General features: G+C 39.9%; 4 protein-coding genes and 1 long non-coding RNA gene across 8 annotated transcripts; 2 read left to right on the forward strand and 3 right to left on the reverse strand.

Moving 5' to 3' along the window:
• Positions 1 to 292: 292 nt before the first annotated feature.
• bloc1s6 (biogenesis of lysosomal organelles complex-1, subunit 6, pallidin) lies at positions 293 to 4,985 on the reverse strand. Its single transcript, XM_029459034.1, has 6 exons — positions 4,827 to 4,985; positions 4,602 to 4,674; positions 2,991 to 3,150; positions 2,197 to 2,284; positions 2,007 to 2,093; positions 293 to 1,906 (listed from the first exon to the last, which is right to left on the reverse strand). Exons 1-6 carry the CDS (start codon positions 4,947 to 4,949, stop codon positions 1,787 to 1,789), a joined length of 651 nt encoding a protein of 216 aa, XP_029314894.1. The 5' UTR covers positions 4,950 to 4,985; the 3' UTR covers positions 293 to 1,786.
• On the forward strand, positions 4,850 to 14,708 carry slc30a4 (solute carrier family 30 member 4). 2 transcript variants are annotated; one of them, XM_029458984.1, is made up of 8 exons: positions 4,850 to 5,007; positions 5,396 to 5,909; positions 8,046 to 8,192; positions 9,574 to 9,727; positions 10,017 to 10,251; positions 10,671 to 10,776; positions 10,879 to 11,013; positions 13,129 to 14,708. In XM_029458984.1, exons 2-8 carry the CDS (start codon positions 5,510 to 5,512, stop codon positions 13,281 to 13,283), a joined length of 1,332 nt encoding a protein of 443 aa, XP_029314844.1. In that variant the 5' UTR covers positions 4,850 to 5,007; positions 5,396 to 5,509; the 3' UTR covers positions 13,284 to 14,708. The 2 variants fall into 2 exon arrangements, with proteins under 2 accessions (XP_029314844.1, XP_029314834.1); XM_029458974.1 differs by having other exon boundaries at positions 4,959 to 5,105.
• Positions 14,709 to 16,330: 1,622 nt separating this feature from the next.
• On the forward strand, positions 16,331 to 21,715 carry LOC115026306 (uncharacterized). Of its 2 annotated transcripts, XR_003834284.1 has the most exons (4): positions 16,331 to 16,464; positions 19,222 to 19,347; positions 19,471 to 19,560; positions 20,601 to 21,715. It is a non-coding gene; the product is annotated as an uncharacterized LOC115026306 (long non-coding RNA). The 2 variants fall into 2 exon arrangements; XR_003834285.1 differs by lacking the exon at positions 20,601 to 21,715 and having other exon boundaries at positions 19,471 to 19,603.
• On the reverse strand, positions 17,014 to 18,727 carry coxfa4l3 (cytochrome c oxidase associated subunit FA4L3). The gene is made up of 5 exons (XM_029459056.1): positions 18,582 to 18,727; positions 18,418 to 18,477; positions 18,223 to 18,311; positions 18,004 to 18,064; positions 17,014 to 17,678 (listed from the first exon to the last, which is right to left on the reverse strand). Exons 2-5 carry the CDS (start codon positions 18,454 to 18,456, stop codon positions 17,610 to 17,612), a joined length of 258 nt encoding a protein of 85 aa, XP_029314916.1. The 5' UTR covers positions 18,457 to 18,477; positions 18,582 to 18,727; the 3' UTR covers positions 17,014 to 17,609.
• On the reverse strand, positions 18,877 to 23,583 carry afg2b (AFG2 AAA ATPase homolog B). 2 transcript variants are annotated; one of them, XM_029458952.1, is made up of 11 exons: positions 23,443 to 23,583; positions 22,634 to 23,244; positions 22,354 to 22,539; positions 21,722 to 22,006; positions 21,448 to 21,633; positions 20,547 to 20,705; positions 20,205 to 20,414; positions 19,885 to 20,112; positions 19,484 to 19,618; positions 19,210 to 19,335; positions 18,973 to 19,110 (listed from the first exon to the last, which is right to left on the reverse strand). In XM_029458952.1, exons 2-11 carry the CDS (start codon positions 23,222 to 23,224, stop codon positions 18,973 to 18,975), a joined length of 2,244 nt encoding a protein of 747 aa, XP_029314812.1. In that variant the 5' UTR covers positions 23,225 to 23,244; positions 23,443 to 23,583. The 2 variants fall into 2 exon arrangements, with proteins under 2 accessions (XP_029314821.1, XP_029314812.1); XM_029458961.1 differs by lacking the exon at positions 23,443 to 23,583 and having other exon boundaries at positions 18,877 to 19,110; positions 22,634 to 23,224.
• Positions 23,584 to 24,135: the final 552 nt, after the last annotated feature.

Raw genomic sequence — 24,135 nt, forward strand, 5'->3', positions numbered from 1 at the left:
GGGTCTACACACACACACACACACATACACACACAAAAATAGGGGTGTCAAGCGATTAAAAAAAATAATTACAAACTTTGTGATTAATTCATCGCATATATCAATATGTGCTGAGAGCTCTGTGCGACGGAGGGGGCTGTCCGTGCTGTGGGAGCTCCGTGCGAGGCGCTGTCGGAGTAAAAGTCAGGCGCATCTAGGAGCGCGATTAATCTGCGTTAACATTTTTGTCGCGTTATTTTTTCTGTGATTAATTAATCGAAAAAAAAAAAAAAGTAAGACACTTTACAACAAACCAGTTTGTGTTGATTTTATAATGAATTGTACAAACAGTGGAGTTCCAAGCGTCAGTAGTGCTTAGAAGCCTCTTGCAAGGTCAGTTAAACAAATGTACAGATGTGGTATATTGTGGGGGCGAAGTTTGATACATATTATCATCTATTATCATATCATCTGGACCCCAGAAATACAGTCAGTTTGGTTTAGTGCAGACCTATTGAAACAACATACCTGTTTTATAACATTCAACACTAACATGGCATGAGGCCCATAAACAACATATATTAACACTTTATCTTTAACAAAAGACAGAAAACACATTGATTCTCCTCCTGGTCATTGTCTGGTGGCCGCAAAAGTGTCTGAGTAATTTGTTTCACTTTCTGGGAAGTGCTCGGCTTTGTGATAGTGGGAAGTACCAGCATTTGATGATTTAGTCCATGTCTTTGGTCTGTGGAGATTTTGGCAATGTCCGACATAAAGGCTCATACCAGACTTTCTGCACGTTTTAGCCCATTTACCAATATTCACATACACTGTCTATTAAGTGAACCATTTCCCAAAGCATGTCCCTCTACTCTTATTAGTCTTAAAGATTTTTTAATGGATTTTTCTCATTTACTTTCAATGAAGATGGTTTCACACTTTCAAATAAAACAATCTAATGTCTTACTGCAGTGCAGGTATAAAGATGGTTGTGACATACATGTGAATAAACAACGGTCAAGTTACCAGATAACAACTCACATCCTTATGTCAACCATGTTTGTAAAAAAATTAATTGCAGAAATACCGAGAACGACTTTTACAGTCTTTTCTGTAATACTGTTGGAAACGAAGACAAACTAAGAATATGTTAACAGCCAATCTTATTCCTATTTAAAACCATTTATTTGCAGAAGCTGTCCACCAAAAGTATTTCAGGTGGTAAACCTGGACTTGCTTTCCAACACCACAGTTCCACTTAAAATGGTCTAAAATTGAACATGCTTGAGATAGGCAATAAAGCATTGTAAAAATCATATCTACTCTTCTAAACTGTGGTATTGGCAGTAATTCAGAGCAAACATGTCACATGAGTGACATGTTTCACTGCATCACTGCATCATCATCATTAAGTCGGACAATGATAAAGTAGACATAATATTCAGCGTGATGGATCACATGTATCAAGCACGTCTCAAGTAGATTTTAGTACAATACCAAAATGAGTGGAAACAATGGCTGCTTGGATGGGGAATGGGCGTTGGGTTACTAGAGGTCAAATACTCATATGAGGCGACCACAGCGTCCCTGGTTGGAGTTTTAGCTGCATCTCATCTATCCTCTCTGCCCTCACTGTATTCGGTCAGATACAGGCCCAAAAGGCCAAGAAATTATATTTAAAAAAGAAATCTACTTTGGAAAATGTTCAGCAGTCATGTAACATATAGTTGATATGTAATAAATAGGCTAAGGCATGCAAAAGCACCTGTACAATCCATTCATACAGCAGACACACTTCGAGATCCTAAGTTCTTTTCGCAGGTTTGGCAATAAGCTGCCTTTCTCTCTCGAGCTCCTTCTCACGTTGCTGTTCCTTCTCCAGCGCGTCCTTCTGCTTCTGCTGCTGCAGCTTCAAAGCTCTTTTCTGAGAGAAAACAACAGTCAACATTTAATCAGTGTACAAATTGTATCTTATCTTTAAGCTTGGCGTCAACAATTTGCTAGCTCATGTTAAAAAGAGGTACCTTTAATTTAGTTGTTTTTTCGTGGAGCATAATCATCTCTTTCCTTACGTTCACCAGTTTATTGTGGTAAACTTTCGCCTCTGTAAACTAAAGACAACAAACTGAATTAGAAAGATCATTCCTTCTGGCTAGGAAAGAATACAGACAAAAATAAGTTTGTCAACGATTATAATTCAGTCCAAACAAATACCAGTGAATTGAGGTCCAGTAAGGCATTACATTCTCTGAACTTGGTGACTTCTTGGTCCAGTGTGTCTAACAATATCACCTGATTCTGTCTGGATCAGGACAGAAACAAAGAGGAAGAAATAAAAGTCACTTTTTCACCAAAACATTGCTTATTTGTAAAGAACATCTACTGAATATTCAAAACCCAAAACTTCAGACAGTCAATAGTTAGAACATATTTACATAATCTAATAATTCAGACAATGTTTAAAGAATTGTACATGGCTTAATATTGTACACTCAGCACTACCAGCATTAAAGCAACAAGCAACCCATCCATCCAGTTTGAAGAATGACTACCTGTGCCACCTAGTTGTTTACTGCACAATGTTCTGTGCATGACACTATGTGAACCACATAATTGTCTCAGGTTTCATGTTTTGAAAGATGTTTTACATTTCTTTCTATGTACAAATCAAGTCATAGAAATGTCTGAGTTTCTTCCTTTACCCTGGGATACATGGGACCATTCTCAATATTGAAAAGACAAGTTACTGAGTTAGACTGAACTAATCTGCACCATTTCATCCTGTTAGGGGAAAACTTGTCACTAAAGTCTTTAGTTGGAAGAAAACCAGAATAAACTTTCTCTGCCAGGGCGGGTATTAACATGTTCCTGATCTTGCCCAACCCCTTGCCTTAAACATTTGTGGTGACAATTATGTCATCACACTTTTCACTGATGAAGAGTATTTAAAAAGAGTATTTAAAAAGGATGGCAGTACCTATCAAGTGTTGTGAGTCATCAATACTCACGTGAGCTCTTGCAGGGCTCCTTTAGAGTTCTGTAGATCTGGTAGGTAGTGAGAGAGTAATCCCTCTGTGAGTTTGTCCACAGCTTTCTTATCCACAAACACGTTCTCTACAGCGGCTGAGCTCTCCAGACTCAGTGATCCCTCCTGTGCCAACTGGAGCTCTATGAAATACAAAGTATTTAGCATTGTTTAAAACAAGTCGCTTCAATCAATCAATCAACCAATTATTACTCCTTTCTGGTGGTCTGAGTGCAATTTAATTTAGTAAAACGTATTACTGTAATGCTTGAAACCCGACAAGCTAACTTTCACCTTTTTTAGTCTGAATGCTGATACTTGAGATGTAAAGTTGAATTGTTTTCAGTGATCTAGAGTGAGGTCACGGTACTGAAGACATTGTGCAGTCCATCCCATATTCATTTATGTTTCACCAAAACAACAATGCAGATACAATTAACATGAAATATTATTAGTTTTGCCCTGCAAGCAATTTGTTTATGAACAGTACTTAAGATAATTTGCTGAAAATTGCAGCGTTGACTTGTCTGCAAAAGTGATTTTGGCCATTTTATATCTCATCTAATCTTGTATGTTGTTGTCGCTGCTCTGAAACTCTAGCCTAATCAACTGCTTCAGGAATTCTGTCCTAGAAATTATGTACGACTGCTCTTACTGATAATGCAACAACCTTGTGAAATAATCTAATAAATCACCTAAAAATCAAAAAAAGGTATACCTCTAACTCCGTAGCTGTTTAACCATCCTCTAACTTTCTGTGATTGCGCCTGTAACTTTTTTCTTTTCTTTTATTCTATTTTATAATTTACTCTTTCTGTAAGCATTAATATGCTGATTATTTCATAAAAGGTGGGTTTAGTTTAGTAATTTACCCAGTTTGTGCAAACAGATTATATCAAATCTGGTTTGGAGAACTTTTGAGACAAATTAAGAGTGTGAAGTTTGAAACATTTGGGCATTTACAAGTGAAGGAGGGTCTAATTCATGTCATATAGGAGATGAGAAAGATTCCTATGTTAATGACTTTTGAGCGTTCATGTCCTTAGACACCTCAAGATATGATTGCAGAGTTGGTCGTGTTAGGGTTAAAAACAACTGTGCAATGACAATAACACCTTGGCTAATGGGGCGGGTTCGTGTTTGTTTGGTTTTCAGGCACTTCTGTATTATTAAACGTCAAGTTGAATATATCAGAGCTTCCAGAGAAAAACGTTTAGTCCTAATCATGACTTGATGTTGAAATTAACACTATTTACAAGTCAGAAACTATTAATTGAAATAATTCTAATATGACATGAACACAGCATATCCAAATATGTTTTTGCCTTGCATTATGGGAAGTGCATGTTCCACTGTTGGAGCTGGGCTGAGCCAACAGTGTGTATTTATTTAACCAGATAAAAACAATTGACATCAAATCTCTTTTCAATGGTGACCTGGCCACGAACACAGAAAAGTTACACGTCGATACAATACAACAAATACAAGTATGGACTATAGGACAGGATATCTCAGTCTCTGCTGCTGCACAACACAGCACACACTCTCTCTCTCACACACGCGCGCGCGCACACATACACATGTACATACACACCTTGACTGTGTGGAGGTCCTTCATCTTTCATCTCATCCACCTCCATATTTAACGACTCTGTTAATTTTACAACCTAAAAAGAGGAAATGATCCGTTAGTTTAGCGGAACATCGAGGATCTATCCGCAGAGGAAGAATGTGAGCTAGCTTGCTGAGCTGCTTCATAACGTAACACATTCGTAACCAGACAATCTGTGAACATTCACCTCAGTCAACAACGTCTTACCTGTTTGACTGTTTGTCTAACAGTAACTGTTGGTGTGATGAGTTGCGTTATTTCGACCAAAAACAAGAGAGACAACAGCAAAGATGTTTTGGATTTGTTGATGCGTCTGGACAAAAACGTCATGTGACTCTTGCGTCATCACGTGACTGTGGGCGAAACCAAACTTGCTGGTGCGGAGGAGGTTAGTGTTACGACTGTGATGTTTACACCAGTATTACTATGACAGTTTATAATTTCAAAACACGCTAAGTTTGTACAGCTGTAAAGTACATCTAATAGGTAAGTGCGGCTCATAGTTCTTAACAAACTACTACATTACAAGTGTTGTCTGTGTGTCGAGAACTGACTTGACAAGATAGCTAACGTTTACTAGCTAGCTTGTTACTGTTTAGCCAAGACAATTTTTTAAGAGGATTCACAGTTTATGAGAATTATCAGGGGAATGTGAGGACGGATCTTTAACATACTTTACATGAATACTCTGGGGATATTGGGGTCTTGAGTTATAATTGCTGAGCTGTACTGAAGTGAAACGATGCTCTCTGGTAACATTTCTTTGTCTCCTCCAGGTGCTTAAATGGAGTAGAAATGCAAGATTTCAACCTACAAAAATGTGAATGATTACATTGTAAGGACAGTAACCGACAGACCGATCACCGGGATACACCTAATTGTTAATAAAGATGTCAGGTGGGAGGCTCTTCAGCAAGGTGCGATCCGCATTCAGGAGAGAGCGGAGGGACTGGGACCTGAGCGACACGGAGCCCTTTGACTTCTCCGACGAGCTGGTGGAGGATGAGACCCCCAAATTCAACAAGCTGAAGGTGGTGGTCTCCGGGGAGATGTCCGACTACTCTGCCGGAGCTCCGTCCAACGGGGTGGCGGTGAACACGCTGGTGGTGTCGGCGGATGATGATGACTCTCTGCTAGGCTCCTCTTCCAGCCTCGGCAGCCCGGGGTTAAACATGGACCCCTGTGATAACTGCACCAAGAAGAGGGAGAGCATCAAACAAAAGAGAGTGATGAAGAGGCTTGTCATGGCAGCTTTGTTGTATTTCCTTTTCATGACTGGGGAAATTATAGGTAAGCATGTGCAGAGTGAACCTCACACTACATCATTATTTTGAATACTGCTGGATATCACAGAGAACTTTATGACCAACCTGTCACACAGAGATGGAGGACAAACTGTCTTTGAAGATAATATTAATAATACAAATAACAACAACTTTTTTAATACAGCCCCTTTCAATAGCAGTGCTTCACAACAACAGACCAAAATGGCAAGTAACAACAAAACAACAGTCAAGAACTGCAGGCGTCAAGCTGAAAACATAAAAGACACTAAAAAACAAAACAGGAAGTCGAAACAAATGGGTCTTGATCTGCTTTTTAAAAGTTTGTGAAATAATGTGAAAGAGTTCCAAAGTTTAGGAGCTACAACCTCATGTCGGGACTGCAGTGCTCTTTAATATAGGCTGGAAACGCTCTAAAGAAATTACAAGACTAATGAACTTGATTCTAAATTTGATGGGTAGCCATCATATGGGAGACGCATGAGACCTATTGAGCACTTGGTCAAAAGCTTGGCAACAGTATTTTGGACCACTTGTAGGTGTCTCGCTAAGGCTGGTGAAAAGAACTTCAGTGGTCAAGACAGGAGGAAATAAACAAATGAAAAATCATTTTAAACTCAGCTGGGAACACAAGGGCCCTGAGTTTAGCAATGTGCTTATCTGGACATGGCTGTTCAGATAAACCCAACTGAGTAATGCCAATACCTTACAAAGAATCAAACAGGGAGAGACAGTGATTCTTATCACTTATCAACAGTCAATTCAATTGAGAAAATGAACTCTAATGAACCCTGTAAAGTGGGTTTAGAAGGCTACAGTTCCTGAAACAATACCTCCGCTAACCTCATAAAACATTAACCTTGGAAAATGGCGCAGCGGTGCTATTTCACACCGGCTGCATTCACATGTGTTGAGCACCATAAATCACATTTTATTCACCTGCATTGCAGTGGTGGAAATTGAACTCTTAAGATACAACTGGGCGTACAACGAAAACAAAACAATCTGGATGCCTAAATATCTCTGGAGAAAATCAAGAATATTTTTATTTTTTATTTGGCTGAATTTATCATAGTTGAATCATCACCTTTCTCCACAAAAAAAACAAATGAGCTTTATTCTATTTCAGGACTCTATAGGATTGAATAATCGACTTTTCAGATGTTCATATTATCAAAGCCATCACCTGTATCTCCCAGCTCTACATCAAGATTAGTTTCTGAGGTTTCTGTCAGTCTAGGTGAAAAGAAGCAGGAGGCCTCTGATTGATTATATGTCCAACCATCATTTCAACCTCTGGTGTAGGAACTCACAAAGCCTTTCCTGCTGACTTGCTTGTGTTGAATAATCTCCGATTTATTTTGGATCATACAGTTTCTGGTTAAAACCTTTAAGAGATTGCGTGCGTGTGTGGCGCGGTTTCTACTTAGTTCGCCCCTCTCCTTTCTTCCACTCTGTAGGTGTGTGCGCACGTGTGTGTGTGTGCGCACGTGTGTGTGTGTGTGTGAGCTGCGAAGCCCCGCCCTTCGCAAAACGGAGCGAAGGAGAGAATGTGAATGCGCAAAGTAGACAGTACAAGCTGAAACGTGCACATAAATGAGATCAATAGCATAAGCGTTTAGTTTATTTAATAAAAGAGACCTGTCAATGTGAAAAGTGAGTTGTGAATTAAAAAAAAAATATATTTTTTTTTTAATTTGAGAAGAAAAGAAAACACCTTGAATTTCAGGCAGGGCGCTGGGCTCCGTTGGCGGGGTGCAGTAGGGGAAACACTGGTTTTTGTTTTCTTTATGAGTCAGTGTTTACAGTGCAACAAAGCTTGTTTTATTACGTTTTAGCTGATAGCAATTTTCACCATTTCTGAAATTAGATTTCATTCTTCGAGGGTGACATTAGATCCTATACTATTTTGTAACTACTTTTAAATTCAATTATTATCTAACAAGTGAATCATCCAAACAGCGCTGTGGCTCAAAAGAGCATCTGCCACAGCATACCTAGAAATCTAACCATGCACTCATATCTGCATGGAGCCAACGCCCATCTCAACTTGCATTTTGTATCTCAAAATCTGTGCATCCACAAATATCTTAGAAAGATCTCAGCAGATGTCATTTCAATTGTCTTTGTCTTTTACTTTCAGGTGGGTACTTTTCAAACAGCTTGGCCATTATGACTGACGCTGTGCACATGCTAACAGACGTGGTGGGCATTTTGTTTTCTCTGCTGGCCCTCTGGCTCTCCACCAAACCACCCACAAGTAGATTCACCTTTGGCCTGCATCGTCTCGGTAAGTCTTTGATCTCAGAAACCTTTTCACTTCCCCTTTCTCTTCACTCCCTTTGTGAGACAAACAGATATGGTTGGTCTTGAACAAAGAAAATGTGTGTTTAGCCAATTCCAGTACTTAAAATTTTATTTTAAATAGAGATGCAGATTATTGACTTCTACAAATATCGGATAACTTCAGGTCACTTTGGCTGTTACCAATACGACTATTTATCATTACAATACCTCTGTCTAGTTTCCACTAGTGTTTCCCTATCGGAGTGTTACCGTGGTGTTTGGGGCAAAGTCTGTCCTGATTTATTGCTCAACACAACACGGTTTACAACTGTCCGCAATACACTTAAATTGTACTGTAAAGGATGGTAATTGAATAACCTTGAAGTTACAGAGAGGTACAAGTGTTTTCATTTTTAGATGACGTTGCAGATTATTCCATGATGCTGCTGCACTAACATTAAAAGCAGTCTTTGCTACATCACGCTGTTCCTGATACATCAATAGGTTACTGCAGCGGCTTTTAAATGTGCCAGAGCAGCAAATATAAGATGCCAACTGTCCAACTAGGGCTTTGTAAATAAATAAATGCTTGACAACAAAGTTTGCCATACAAAATGTACCTGTCATCATCGTAAGGACAGAATGGTGAATTAAGTTCAGAGGCAACATCTCTACAACACTGAAAGAGAAAGTGCTTCACATCCTCTTTCTACACGTCACAGGAAGCCGGTTCTGGTAGTTAACCATGAGGGTTTTCTATGTGATACTGTTGTAAATGTAATGATGTTGAGTGTACCCTTCTCTCGGTCAGATTGGAGATGTGCTTTGTAAATTATTGTTTCTATATCTCTGGTTCTGGAGAATAGCATGGATATTTTTTTAATTTTCATCAAGGACTAAATTGAGATTAATTAGGGCGTCTTCCAGAGTTTTGAAGTGGAATAATTTCTCAGTGGATTATAAAACAGTATTGTCCACTTAAATTTAAATGAACAGTCGCACTCTAAAGAGACAATATATTTAATACAACTGGACAACAGGACAGGGTTCAAACTGGATCCCTGTAGGAGACAGAGACGGCACGTAGCGTCGAGACTGAGCTACATCTTCATATTGCTTAAGGGTAAAAATAGCTGGTAATTATAACATTTTAACAGATTGGATAATTCAGATTGATTGATTAGATTCTTAAATCTGCCTAATATATCACACCAATATATTGGGCATGTTTAGTACTGTTTCCTACACAACTAGATATTAGTAAGCAGCTTTTGCCACCTATATTTAAGCTAACCAGTTTTGTTATGAGGGTTTCTCCCAGTGTCTGTGTTTTGTTGTTATCACTATGCTTTGTATACACAACTGACTGTGATTTCCTGACCTAGAGGTGGTATCGGCAGTCCTCAGTGTGGTGCTCATCTACATCCTGACGGCCATTCTGCTCTTTGAGGCGGTTCAGAGGACGGTACACCAAGAGTTCGACATAGATGGAGATGTGATGCTCATCACTGCAGCTGTTGGGGTGGCTGTTAACCTCATGTAAGTAAATATGTATTTATAGCACATGTACATTACTGCTTTTAGAGCAAAAAGTGAGTCTTTTCCAAAAAAAGAACTGAAGTGCAACGACATGGCGACGCTGAATGCGTGTCAGCAGAAACTTACCAGTTTGGTCCAAAGTACTGTCTCAGTTGTAAGTCATAGCAAGTCACTAGTCAAGCGGATGATCCTCGGTGTGTAATGTTTGACCATAATTGATGGGATAAAATATATGTTCCATCAATGCTTAAAATAAATCCCTCTTTCTTTGTTGTCTTGTGTCTTACAGAATGGGTTTCTTGTTAAACCAAGGTGGTCACCTCCACTCTCACGGCCATGGTCACTCTCACGGCCATGGTCACTCTCACGGCTCTGCAGCCGCATCCAGTTCACAGTCAGCTGGGTCGGGCCAGCAGCAGAGGCAGCAGGGCAGCCTGGCTGTAAGAGCTGCCTTCATCCACGCTCTGGGAGACCTCGTCCAGAGTGTCGGGGTGCTCATAGCTGCCTACATTGTCCGCTTCAAGGTACCCTGTTTTCTTGGAGAGAGGTTTGCCATGAATGTTATCAATTAACGCGGTTTACTTTTAATGCTACTTTGTAGAACTATTGTTTAGGAACCGTTTAAATGACTGAAATAAATATTCAATTGTAACTACCGAAATACTCATTTGAGTTATTTTCAAAAACTCAAATGAGTATTTCGGTAAAACAATAAGGTACCTTGTTGAACAAGTGAATTTGTGCCATGCAGACATTGATTTTTCAGTGATGTATTTCTGTGTAATTGTTGACTTTTAATTGATGGCCCCTAGATTTAAATTCAACTCTTAGATTGAGATTAACTCCAGGGATGGTTGAGCATGCAATAAGGTTATCACCAAATGCATGCATTCATTTTAGCATTGGATTATAACTGATCTGCTGTTCGTCTCTGACTTCACAGCCGGAGTTTAAGTTGGCAGACCCCATCTGCACCTACATCTTCTCCGTTCTGGTTCTCTTCACCACATTCCGCATCATACGAGACACTATAGTCATCGTGCTGGAGGGTAAGTCTTTGGCCTTACTGCCAGAGTCCCGTCAGATTATGTTGTTGAGTATTTAGAGTGGTGTAGGTGCATTAAGGTGTTGATTTTATTCTGCTGTGTCAGGTGTTCCCCGGCATTTGGACACTCGGAGAATCAAAGAGGACCTTCTGAAGCTGGAGGACGTGCAATCAGTGGATGAGCTGAATGTCTGGGCGCTGACAGCTGACAAGACTGCAGCACTAGTGCATCTGCAGCTCAGTGAGTAGCTACATAACATCAGTACAGCCAATAAGAGAAAGAGGGATTTAAAGGGTTGTATTTATACATACCGTACTTTACTGTGAATTAATAGTCAACTATGGCAGCCCTTATTTACATTTGCTTTCTTAGTTTTCACACTAAAAGCGGTTGTTCAGTGTTCAATGCTTGTTGATTTATTATGACTTCTCTATCCACATGACACATTTCTTACTTTGTCGGTTTTGAAATCCCATTAAGGTTTAAGTAGATGTGCGTATAGAACATATTCAACACTTATGTTTCAGCCCTAAAGCAGAATATAACAATATAATAGTTTTGTTTTATTATCTGTCACATCCTATCATTTATGAATGGATTAATCGTTTGGTCTATAAAATGTCAGAAGATAGTGGGGAAAAAGTTACTGAAGCCCAAATAGCTTGTCAATTATCCATCGTATAAGACAAAGAAAAGCAGCAAATCCTCAAGATCTTTGAATATTTATACTTAAAATGACTCAACAATGATCAAAATACTTGCAGATAATTTCTCTGTCATCCGCTCTAATAAAGTAAACCACCTATTTCCTGAAAATGTTATGCGTAAATGTAATTTAAATACATATTCAAACAACCAATCCAAGACTTGTTGTAAATGCCATTGGCAGTGATTGCAGCCGTAAGGTTTGATGGACATGGTCGGCCTGGTGTGTCCTCATTTTGGCACGTCATTTGTTTGCAAGATTTTCTCAAACTCAGTCACGTTAAATAAAGAATATGCAGGGACGTCCACCTTCAAGTCTTTCCACAGATACTCACAGAGGAATACATGTCAGTGTTCTGGCTTAGCCTCTGTTGGCTTGACCACTTTTGATTTAGATTGTTTTCGGTGTAGATTTGGCAGTACGTCAAATGTCAGTGACCTGTCAGAGCAGAGATATTTGCCTACGGTCTTTATCTTTCTGCTGCAAGGTCTTCTCTGGAATTTGCTTGTATTTGGCTTTTGACCTTTATTTGAGTTATTCTGCCACGATCGCGCTTCACGGTAGGGATGATGTGCTGAGACTTGTTTCTGCCAAATGTAGCATCATGTTGCAGTTTTCAACTTCAGTTTGCTTTTTATCTTTCAAGAAACTGGAGTGGCTGTTCTGACCGTTTATCCTTTCATCGTTCATGTTCATGTAAAACAGTGATTTTTATTATCACTGTATGCGTAGATTAGTGTGTTTAGATTAGTGACAGAAAGGCAATCATTTATTGTTTTGAGGTGTTGTATCACAAAATGTAAAAACATTGTGAAAATGTAGTATATAGAAAGATGTTAGTCCGTGGTATTTGCTTCTGTATTCAGGTGTGAGGCACTGGCTGGAAATGTTTTACAGCTTAATCATAATCACGTTTGACAGGTTCCACATTCTTCTCAAGAGGAAGCTGTTTAGTCATTTTCAAAGCAGTTCTGCACATGCAACTCGTGTCACTTACAGGAAACAACAGTAATAGCAGCAGCAGTGTGACCCTGCATGTGACATGTCAATCTAACCTTCTGCTGTGACCTTTCTGAGTCAGTCACAGGAAGTACAGACCTAATTGTGACTGTATGTTTGGGATTAGAGATGTGAAACAAACTTTAAACTTAAACTCTAAACTTTATTTATTCAGCAGGTATCGTGAATGTTGGTTGTTTACACCGGAAAGGTGTCAAAATTGCATACACTCAAAGAGAAAACAAAAACACATGTTATTTCTTCGGCAGTGATCAGCGCTCGTATCGTGTCAATACTTGTTTGTATAAAATGATTAAGTATGTTGATTTATTTTTGTATACTTACTGGGATAAAAACAATGTAATAAGACAATTAGTATAGAATTAGTATGTAGACGGGAATACACCTTTTTCTCAGCAGACTGTGCTCTTTGATAGCACAGGTGTAACTAATGACATTAACGAAGGCTCAGTTAATTTAGAGTGCCCTTAAACTGGATCACTTAAATGATATGCAGTCGTTAGTCATTTGATTAATTACACCTGTGTTTTTCTTGCTATGACATGTTGAATTGTCTGCTTTGGAGATGTAGCAGTTGGGACATGCGTGTAACTTGTTTCAATCACACTCAAATGCCTTTGTGTTCACAGCACCCTCTAGTGCCAGCAACTGGGAGGACGTCCAGGCGAAGGCGCGCCACCTGCTGCTTCATACCTACGGTCTCAGCAGGTGCACAGTGCAGGTGCAGACACACAGGCTGAGGCCGGTACGCAGTTGTACACACTGCCTGCAGCCCAGCGCCTAAAGAGAGAGACTCGTGGTAACGATGACTTCCACCGTGCATTTCATGGAGCCAGACGGCAGAGAGTAATGTTACACAGAGAGCCTAGATGTCGCACCGCTGTCACAGCTCAGCGCCACGGCAGGAGACACAGTAAACGGTATGTTGATGCAAATAAAAAGACTGGTGCCAAAGGACAGTCAGTGGAACAACAGGAGACGCACATTTCCAATTTCTGGATCACTACTGGCTCCAGGGACCATCTGCTCTTATGCTAGCAAAGCTTTCAGAGTGGAGTTTGAATGCTTAGAGAAACTTGCTCTTAATTCACCATTAAAGCCTATTCCAACTCGTAACTTTTTTTTTTGTATTTTACTGTTTTGAATTATCGCAACAGATGTTTTTTGTCATCAGCTGTACATTTTACTTTTTGTTACTGGGTGTGAGGACTGTATACTAAAATGTTAATAATTTACTGAGGATGTCAGCAAACGAAAAGGTCCCTCATTGTGATTTGATAATAACTGTGTTCCTTTAGCAGACATTACACCTCATCAAGTACTTCATCATTAATATTCTGCAGCCAATGTCTGTTCTAAGGCAGATTTAAAAAACCTTAGAGCAGTCTGTACTGACCAACACTTTCAACACTGACATTTTATTCTAGCATGTCTCTTAGTTCATTTTAGACGAGCACGCAACTGACAATCAAAGTGTGACTGACTTTGAAAAACGGTAAATGCTGCAGTGTTATGGTTCAGCCTCAAACTCTATACTCGGCTTTATTCAATTCACTAACTGACAGTATCGTAACGCAGACAGGTTTGTGAAGTATTTCAGAGTTGCTGTGTTTTCAGGGAGGCGTGAGTTGAAATTTGCCAATAATGTTTAAAGTGTTTTCTCCATCAAGTGTTGAGAAGCTGTGGGGGGGGGTTTTCTGGTAAACCTTTCCTCTCTTCTGATATTAATCATGAAGGGAAATCAGGAACTGGATCACTGTTTATGTTTATAATAAAGTATTTAATCTTTTGCTTGCCTCTCAGTATCGCATTTCTGAACAACTTTATGTTAGGGAATGATTATTCTGCACAATTTAATACATATTAATGTGAATTAAAAAGTTTGAGCTGTTTAGGAAGATGTAGCTGACTGCACACTCGATATGTTGCTATCACTTTTTAACACTAGATGGTGTCCTTTCACAATGACTGATAAGAGAACATGCGTACACATCGTTTGCGTTACACTCCATTTAACCCCTTAAATGAACACAAGGGCTGAACTGTAGCATAAACACACACTCACACACATTTCTGTTCTTGTTCTTTACACGATGAAACTGCTTTATTGTTTTTGCATTATTGGGTGCACACTGGTGGAGAATAAGGCCTTTCTTATGGAGAAAAATGTTTGTGAAAATTAAGTACATAAATAAATGGCTGAAATGTGGTGAATTGGTCCTTTTTAACATGTCAAAGCCGAGGAGTCATTATCTAGTGTTAAATTGGCAAAAGATAAACGGCAAGTATAATAGAGTAATGGAGCACACTGTATGTATTCACCACATATTTGAAACATTAACTACTTAAAGGCAATTCACACAAAAAAAGGATACAATTCCAAATGTAACAAATGAAAGGTTCATCATTTACAAGTTGACTTTACTGGGAGTGTCTCAGTTTCCAGGTAATCAAAGGCTCCTGCTCTGTTTGTATTGCAGCAGTTTACTGCTCCCACCTGACTGCCCTGCCTTAGAAAGCCATAAACTGCTGTAATGAGCCAACTTCAGTCACCAGTGTCTGGACCAGTTTAAGAAACAATATGCAGGTTAATCAGGTTCACTTTCTAAAAGTGTTTTCATCTAGCATTGAAGTGCATCACCAGATAACAAACGGCAATTACATCTCTCACTCCTCATGCTGTGTGAGCAACTACCTGCTCCACTTGCAGGTCACATGGTCTGTGGTGTCATGATGGCTGTGAACGAGTCACGTACACCAATTCCAGCCCAGCATACTATATCCTTCCTTCCTCTTCTGCCATTGTTTCCCTAAATAAGTTTTCAGTTGCTCATGGCTTGATAAATGAAATTAAGCCACCTCCTCCTCTCTCTCTGTATCTCTCTCTGTATCTCTCTCTGTGTCTCGCTCTCGCTCTCTCTCTGTGTCTCGCTCTGTGTCTCGCTCTCGCTCTCTCTCAAGAGAAAGACATGTTTGAAAATGTGAAACACCCATGCTGACATAATTCTGTATAACCCAACGTGCATGTTAGTGAAACCAAATAATGAACTTGTTTCCTGATAAAAGAGCACGTCTAACAGATCAGGAAACAATAGACATGTCTCTCCGTTCCCACCCTTTGTTTGTTTAATAATTCATGGAAATCATTTCAGATTGAAGAGTCCAGTGAGCTGTGTATATAGTCAGACATTGTAGAAGGGGAAGGGTTTGCTGGGTTGTTGCTCTCTTCTGAGATACAAGAGGGATTGTGTCTTATTATAAAACACAATGAGAGTGTTGAATACCCACGCAGCCATAAACTAATCAGATGGGTGCATTTGCCTATTGCTTGGATGGCAGTAATTGCTTTACAGCTGTCCTAGCTGGCAACATCTCACCATTTTCTTTTCTGCAAACAACATTCAAACAAACAGGCAAGTTTTACTAGATGGAGTTTCAAAGTTCAAAGTGCTAAACAGCATAACATTCTGAAATTGTTGGAGGAAATAAAGCTTGGTGGTCATCAAATAAATTATATCAATCAATCACACGTATACACATGTACAACTAATTTAGCAAACTGTCTGCCGGTGAAAATCATGTGGGACCTTGATGTGAGATTTTGTCTATCGAATGTTAAGATTTAACCCACTTATTTAAAGCCATATTTGAGCTGTCAAAGCAGGAAAATCACAATTGGCTAAATAATGCCTTTTTCAAGGAACTGCGTTGTGCATGCCAGTTGGCTAGCATGTTTTACTGGGACACCTAAATGGAGAGGAGCCATCGTTACTGTTATTAGTTACACCTGTGCTCAATCTGTCTGCTGTGAAAAATCTCCATTTAATGATATGTTCACTGGACATAATCACAACGTGAAAGAATAGAAACGACTAAAATCAACTTCTCAATACATTATGACTTCCCCAGACTGTCTAAGACTGTAAAGACTGGACATGGGGGAAGCAGCCTGACTAAGTTCAAAGGTAACTAAATCTAAGTACCAACAGCTGTAAAGCTTGTAACTAACGTTAAATCTTGTTAGTATAATCCTTACAAAGAGTAAAACACATATGGTTTTACAGGGGTTATGTGCAGGACTAATTCTTAGCCAGGTGCAATGACTTCCTTTTACATTTCAGTTTGAATAGATTAGATAAACAATATAAGGTGTTACGGTTGGTTTAAAGGTTGTCAGGTGGCTTTTGTTACTTTTAGAATGAACCAGACATGCTGTTGGTGGTTGTGTTATATTTAGAGAGTTGCAAATGTCATCTGACTTTCAGCAAGAAAGTAAATAAGCGTGTGACCAAAAATGGCAAACAATTCTCAAGAGTCACAAATATACTTAGCTTTTTAAATTACTTTTTAAAGGAGCTCAGAAATGTCCAAATGTCTGCTGTTAAGGAGACTAATGCAGCTCTATGGCACAGCGCATGAAGCTAGATCAGGCGTTGGCTACACAGACAATACTTGTTAGTAAATGAGTTAGTTTTGGTCATTTCTAAGGATTTGTTGCCAAAAAGAAAAATATCACCGGCCTTATCCTTTATTATGGCGATGTATTTACATTAATTGGATGTGGCACCAATTTATACATTTAGAGATCAAACACACTTTTTGGGAGAGCGATGATGCTAAAAGGAGATATTACTATTTAACACAGAAAGGAATAAGAATATCAGGATTATAATCCTGCATAATTGTGTATGCTTTCTATAACTTTGATGAAACAAATTCAAAATGTTCACAACAATAATGTATTGACACTGTACAGTACGTTATTTATTAGTACAATATTATCATATTAGTTAACAGTTTGAGTCTTTCACATTTAGACACTATCATACATCTACAGCAAGAGCAACTCAACACCACAGCTTATTTAATGTAAATGTAGCCCTCTAGCCCAGAGTAAGAGTTTTTGAGTATGTTACCTAAGTGTCTACTGTTGTGGACGGACGTCCGCGGGCTGAGCCAGGTGAAACCCCACCAGTGGAGCAGAAGCATTTCCGCACACTAAGTGTCAAAGCATCCTAGTTTGTGCAGAAAGGATTCTGTTAGACTGATGGGGTGCAGGCAGGCAGGTGTTCAGTCTGTGGATGTTTCTAGCTGATCAGACGTTTTTCTTTTACTTGGTGAGGCTCTTCACATACTCCAGCTCCTCCACTGGTTTCCACTGCTGATTGATGGTGATGAGCTGCAGCAACATGTCAGAAATAAGAATGAGTCTTTACCTGACCTATTACACGTTAGTTACATCAATTTAAAAGTGACAAGCAACATTATTATTGCAGCGTGTGCCACACGCTGCAATAATAATTTTAATCTGATGGCCCAATAGCAGGCTGCCACTGATATGACATTTCTCTTCAGTGACTCAGCAGATTGTAGCTGCAAACTGGATGATCCTGCTTGTACTTATGTGCCAATGAGAATAAAAAGGGCTTATTAAAAACATCTAAACATTATAAATGATGTGTATATATATATTTTATTAAAATGTTAGGAATGGTAGAGATTACCTTTTGGGGTTTTGATGGGTCCACTCTCTCCCATGGTTCTGGGTTTCTAGTCTTATTCAAACTAAAAACAGTGAATGAAAATGCTGCATCACCGTACATACACCTTACATACTAGATGCAGATATATAAATCAGATTAAAGTATGAAAAAGCACTTAATATTATAAAATAAATTAATATAATTCAGTCAAAATGAGAAATAAAGTACATTAACACTCACATAACATCCGGTTTAGTCAACAGAAAGTAGATAGCAGCCGAGGCGGCTCCTGTTGCAGCAAAAGCCACAAACCCTATGAGAGGGATCAGCTGAAATACACATACACAAAATGCATATTAATATCCTACATGGGCTACAAATCCAATATCCCCTAATACAAATTTGACTTAACATAATTAAATGTAGACGGCTCACCTCCTTTTTCTTTCTCAGTATTTGGAAAAATCCAACCATTTTTTCTAATTTCCCATATACCTAAAAGAGAAATTCATCATATTTCCACTTAATAATTAGGCTTAGAGTCCATTCAGTGAATTAAAGTCAATATGTCATTGAGGCAGCTGTGTGGAGGATCTCACCTGTTGTTGCCGAGAAGTCCTTGATGTCTTTTAGCGCAGCATCCTGTGAGCCCAGCTGATGTAGGCTGGATGAGAGGTCGTACGAGGGGAAAGGCACGTAGACACACCAAGCTTCCTGCTCTGAAATGCTCAAGTGGAGTCCAATCCATCAACGTATTTAATTTGCTGGTGATCAATACAAATCTGAGTGTGCAGCACCCTCTTATGGCCACATTTGAAATCTGAAAGTCAATGACTGTTCGTGCTTGTCGGTGACAAAAAAAAAAACACACAAGAAAATTCCAGACACCAAAAGTGAAGTTTTACTCATTTTATTTCAAATTTATATTCAATTTATATTTTTTTCTGTAATAATAAATTGTATCAATGCAGAGGAAACATATGAGGTTTATCATCTGGGAGGTTTTTGATATGTTTGGATCTGCTGGGCAGTGAGGGAGGGGCTCATCTTGCTGAGAGACCGGAGGAAGTACGTGTGTTTGATGGCAGAAGCCTCCATGTTCTCCTCTTGCAGCGCCAACAGAGCAGCCTGGAAAACAAAAACAGTTTTCAGGCATTCTTACTCTGTTTGTCTATGTCAGCACTTATGACCAGATGATTACATTATGTATTTTAGGAAATAACTTACCTCTTTACACAGATTTTCCAAGTCGGCTCCAGAATAAAGCTCGGTCTCTGCGGCCAGCTCCTCCAGACACACATCAGCAGCCACTGGCATCGACTTTGTACACATCTTCAGGATGCAAAGACGAGCCTGGACACACGGGTAATATACAAAGGTTTAAAAAATGTATAAGTTAATTAAAGATGCATTGATACAAAGAGGCATGGTTGCCATCTTTTAAATGTGTAAAAATATGTTGTACTATCACTTTTTATTCCCCTTTAGACAAATAACTTACCTGCTGGTCAGGTGGAGGAACATAGATGATGTGGTCCAGTCTGCCAGGTCTGAGGAGGGCACTGTCTAAGCAGTCAGGTCTGTTTGTGGCGGCTACAACCATCACATCTTTGTTGCATACTTCCTGGCAGTCCAGCTGTCAAAGAGAAAAAAAGAAAATGATAGCATAAAGTGTTGACAGAATCACCTCATACTGAGCAGATGTAGTGTTTCAGTATAATATGTAGCATTTCCAATTTAAAAGAATCCTAACCGGGAGAAGCTGACTGCAATGATGGCAATGGTAGCCACCAAACTCTGTCTTTCGTTATTGTTTTGATTCAGAGACCCCTCGTGGCAGAAACGTATGTATTGTGCGTTGAAGCATTAGAAGGAGGAGTGATAGCCTCCATAATATCTGACCTGTTTCTGTGTGCGACTCTCCTCCACTCCCTCCGCCTGGAGGATCTTCTCCGTCCCGCTCCTGTCCAGTGTCTTCAAGCCAATTCCATCCATCTCATTCAGGAGCACAGACAGGAGGCGTGTCTGTACGCTGTTCGGTGTCTGACTGTTTGACCGCGAGCCAATCAGAGAGTCAATTTCATCAAGGAACAGGATACAGGGAGCACAGGCCCGGGCCTCGCGAAACAGCTGTGTGTGGGCAGACAGGTGCAGGTGTTTATGGGTGAAAAAGGAGGATACAAACACAGCTGGTGTTATTACAGAGTGTGAAAAGAAAGTACCTGCGCTAAAGCCTTCTCTGAGTCTCCGACATAGGGAGAGTAGAGGTCAGCCCCACTGACAGACAGGAAGGCACAGTGAGATGAGCTGGCTGCAGCCTTGACGAGGGTCGTTTTTGCACATCCTGGAGGTCCGTAGAGCAGCACGCCGCGGGGCTGACACAGACCCAGACGAACAAACGCCTCTGGGTATAACATCGGCCATTCAATACTCTTTAATGTTCAGACATAAGAGAGGACAGGGGGAGGGAAAATATGAGTATTTAATTCCAATGATAGGGATTTCTCAGTAGACAAAGTCTTTGTATTTTACGTTGTATAATTCAAGCACTGCCACCCATCTACCTGTCTTAGTTTGAGTTTGACCTCATCCAGGCCTCCTATCTGATCCCATGACAGTGGAGGCAACTCTGTCCTGCCCAGGCTGCTCCGCAGGCAGGAGGGACGCACCGCCTTCAGGGCTTCCTGGAAGTGCTTCATACCAACCGCCTGCTCTCCTGAACTCTACAGATAACAAGAAAAGTTATTCTATTTCTATTTTTACTTTCAAAAGGGTTATGTGTCAGGTTTGAGGTTTATCAGATACACGTGTCCATATATGGAACGCAAGTGCATCTTTGTTTTTAAAGAATGCCTGGCCAACTTACACAACTCAGACCGTACTTTTAATAAGCATACACATGTTGGTTTGCCAAATAGCCACCTTAATACTCTTCTTTAGCTGTAAAGCTGTAAATATGAGTGAAGCAGCAAAATATGTCATAATAAGTCATTCGAGACACATTTCAGACATACTGTGTGAACGGCCGTCCAATGTTTTCCTTTTTCAGAATACGATGCTTGATGCCTGCATCATTGTTTTCTGTATCAAACGGTTGGATGGACCTCATTACAGTCGAGAAGAAATAGCGATCTCATGTTATTCATTTATAAAGCTCGACTGTTGAAGCTTCCAAACTACGTCACATCTCTTCTCTCGTTTAAATCTATTAACTACAGTACACGATCTCGTGACCACTTAACCTTAGATATCCTTCATGTACGCACCAATGTTGGCACAACTGGTTTTATGATTATTGAACTTTTTAATTCCTTGTTATTGTAGTTTAGTTGTTTCTGTTTTGTTGTTTGTGTTCTTGTGAATGTTCCTTGTTGGCAGGTCTCACTTGCAAAATACATTTTAATTCTCAATGAGACTCCCTGACAAAATAAAGATTGAAGTAAAAATAAATGAATTATAAAATACCTTTGAGTTTTCCCGTATAGCGTGCATGGCAGCCTCTCTGCACAGGGCGCTGAGGTCTGCTCCTACATAGCCTGTAGTTCTCTGTGCGAGCTCTGCCATGTCCACACTTGGACACACGGGCATCCTCGCACACAGAACGGACAAGATGGCTTTTCTCTGCTGCAGGGTGGGAGCTCCAATGATAACCTGAAGGAAAGACGTACAAATTTAGAGCCTCAAAGATTTATTTACATTTATTAATACATTTTGGGTGCATGTATTTCATCATCAGCACCTCTCTGTCAAATCTTCCAGGCCTGCGCAGCGCTGGGTCTAAGCTGTCCGGCCGGTTGGTGGCTCCGACGATGAGGAAGCGATCAGACTGGTTCATCCCGTCCATCAGAGTGAGGAGCTGAGCAACCAGGCGGTTCTCCGGTGCAGACGAGCCGGTCCTCCTCGGACACAGAGAGTCTAACTCATCTAAGAACAGCACACACGGACCCTCTTCAGCTGCATATCGAGCCCGCTCAAACACAGCTCGCAACTTCTCCTCACTTTCACCCGGCCGTGATCCCACCACCTGAAATCATTATTCACAATTACTATTAATAATAATAATAATAATAATAATAATAATAATAATAATAATAGGCTGTATTTTTTTGTTTTTTTAAAGAAGTAAGTAGTAGTTTATTTTCAGTGTGAAATAACAGTGTCCCAGTGTCTATCACCCCAAATATACAACATCAACAGGTCTCTGGTACAACTCCTTGATGCATATAATGCAAAAAATATACAATGTGACATTATTAATAATAGAACGCTTTGATATTTGCCTTTTTGGCTTGAGAAAGAAGTATTTTCAATGGAGCAACGATTCTTTAATTTAAAAATGTGTGGGAGGAAAATATTAATATTATTTTTTACCTCAGGCCCTCTGACCACCACCAGACTGGCTCCCACCTCCCCCACCACTCTGCGGACCAGCAGGGTCTTGCCCACACCCGGAGGCCCCACCAGGAGTACACCTCTGGGACACGACACACCGAGAGAGCTCAGTGAGCCTGGATAGAGCAGGGGCAGCTGCAGCATCTCTCTCAGGGAGGCACTCACCTACAGTACAGTAAAATAAAAATGTACACTATGACACATAGTGGGAATTACACTGAATACCAATGATGTCAATGCAAAGTAAATATATGCTGACCTCCTCCAGACCCCCCAGTGGGACTGTTTGCTGGTCCTGCAGCTGACTCCTGTAATGCCGGACCGTCTGGATGCCAGCTATCTCCACACCAGTTTTTGAGGTGATGAATCCAGAACTGGCAGAGTCCGGATTGATGCTTTCAATAACAACATATCTAATGTCTACATCAAAATCCTCCAGGTTTATCACATACTTATTGTGGACAAACACACCTCTCAACATGTCTTTCACAAGCTCGTGAACAAGTCGAGGAGGTGTATGTTTTTTAAAGTCAACACTCTGGACCACCAAAGTTATCTTTACACCTTTCAGTTTGGGGCAGGGCACAGGTGTGAGCTTGCCAGGGTCCAGGTTGAGATGAGTGGGTGGGTGAGAGATCAGGCTGAGAGAGGAACATTTCAGGTCCATCTGCAGGAAGCCCTCTGCTAGGTCAGGCCGGGGCCAGGCAGTGCACAGGCAGCTTCCCCCGGGAACAGACACCAGCAGCGGGGAGCCCAGACTCAGACCCAGCGCTGACATCAAGCCTGGACCCATCCTGCATCTCTGAGAGCCCTGGTCTGATGGATCCACTGACAGCAGCCTCAGAGACATTACTGCCCACCAGCACCCCACTGCCAGTAAAACAAAGAAAGGCAAGCATATGACGTTACTTCTTCATCACAGTGACAGACACACATACACAGGAGTAAAGCTAGTGCCTTAACTGTAAACTTTAGCTGGGCTACATGCTAATAGCTGTTAGCTACAACTTCATTCTTAAAAGCTAGTTGCAATAAATACTTTTGAACAAAAACTCTAACATTACATACCAGTTAATGGGTGGCACTAGTGAATGGTGACTAAAATGCTATCAGCGTTAACGGTGCTGATATGACCGACTAATGTTTACAAAATCCATGCGGCGTTAAAAGAAGATGGCCAACCAAAACCTTTTCCTCAGCGAGAAGAGGCGGTGAATAGTTGAAGCTGATTTCCGCTTCCCACATTTAGTTATTATAAACATACATTTACAAAGTAAAAAAACTATTATACTTTTCTATACTTGCAGAATTAAGTCATAGATTATGTTAATATATACGTTATTGTAATACTGTACACCTAAATCTAGAACAATACTTTTGAATTATTCCTACTGAAATATATATACAAATATATTTCCATTACCACAACTTAATAACCAACATGAATTAGTATAGTACATTTAAATTATTAAAATAACACACACTTTTAATGTATACACTAACTAAATGCGAAATTTTGGAAAGCTTTCATCTTTTGGTACCTTTTTTAAAAAGGTTTTATTTTATTATTTCCTCTTATACCTGCTATGAATCTAAACAGACTGTTGAATCATTACCATAGTCTGTATGCTAATCCCTTTAGTGTTAACCTCTATGTTTTTGTAATGTTCCTATTTTATTTATTTACAACAACAATAGCTATACTAATTATAATACATATGTAATATATGCAAGTAATATTTGAAAAACAAGCAAGGTGAT

This window comes from Cottoperca gobio, chromosome 3 (genome assembly GCF_900634415.1).
Source record: "Cottoperca gobio chromosome 3, fCotGob3.1, whole genome shotgun sequence".
Lineage (NCBI taxonomy): Eukaryota > Metazoa > Chordata > Actinopteri > Perciformes > Bovichtidae > Cottoperca > Cottoperca gobio.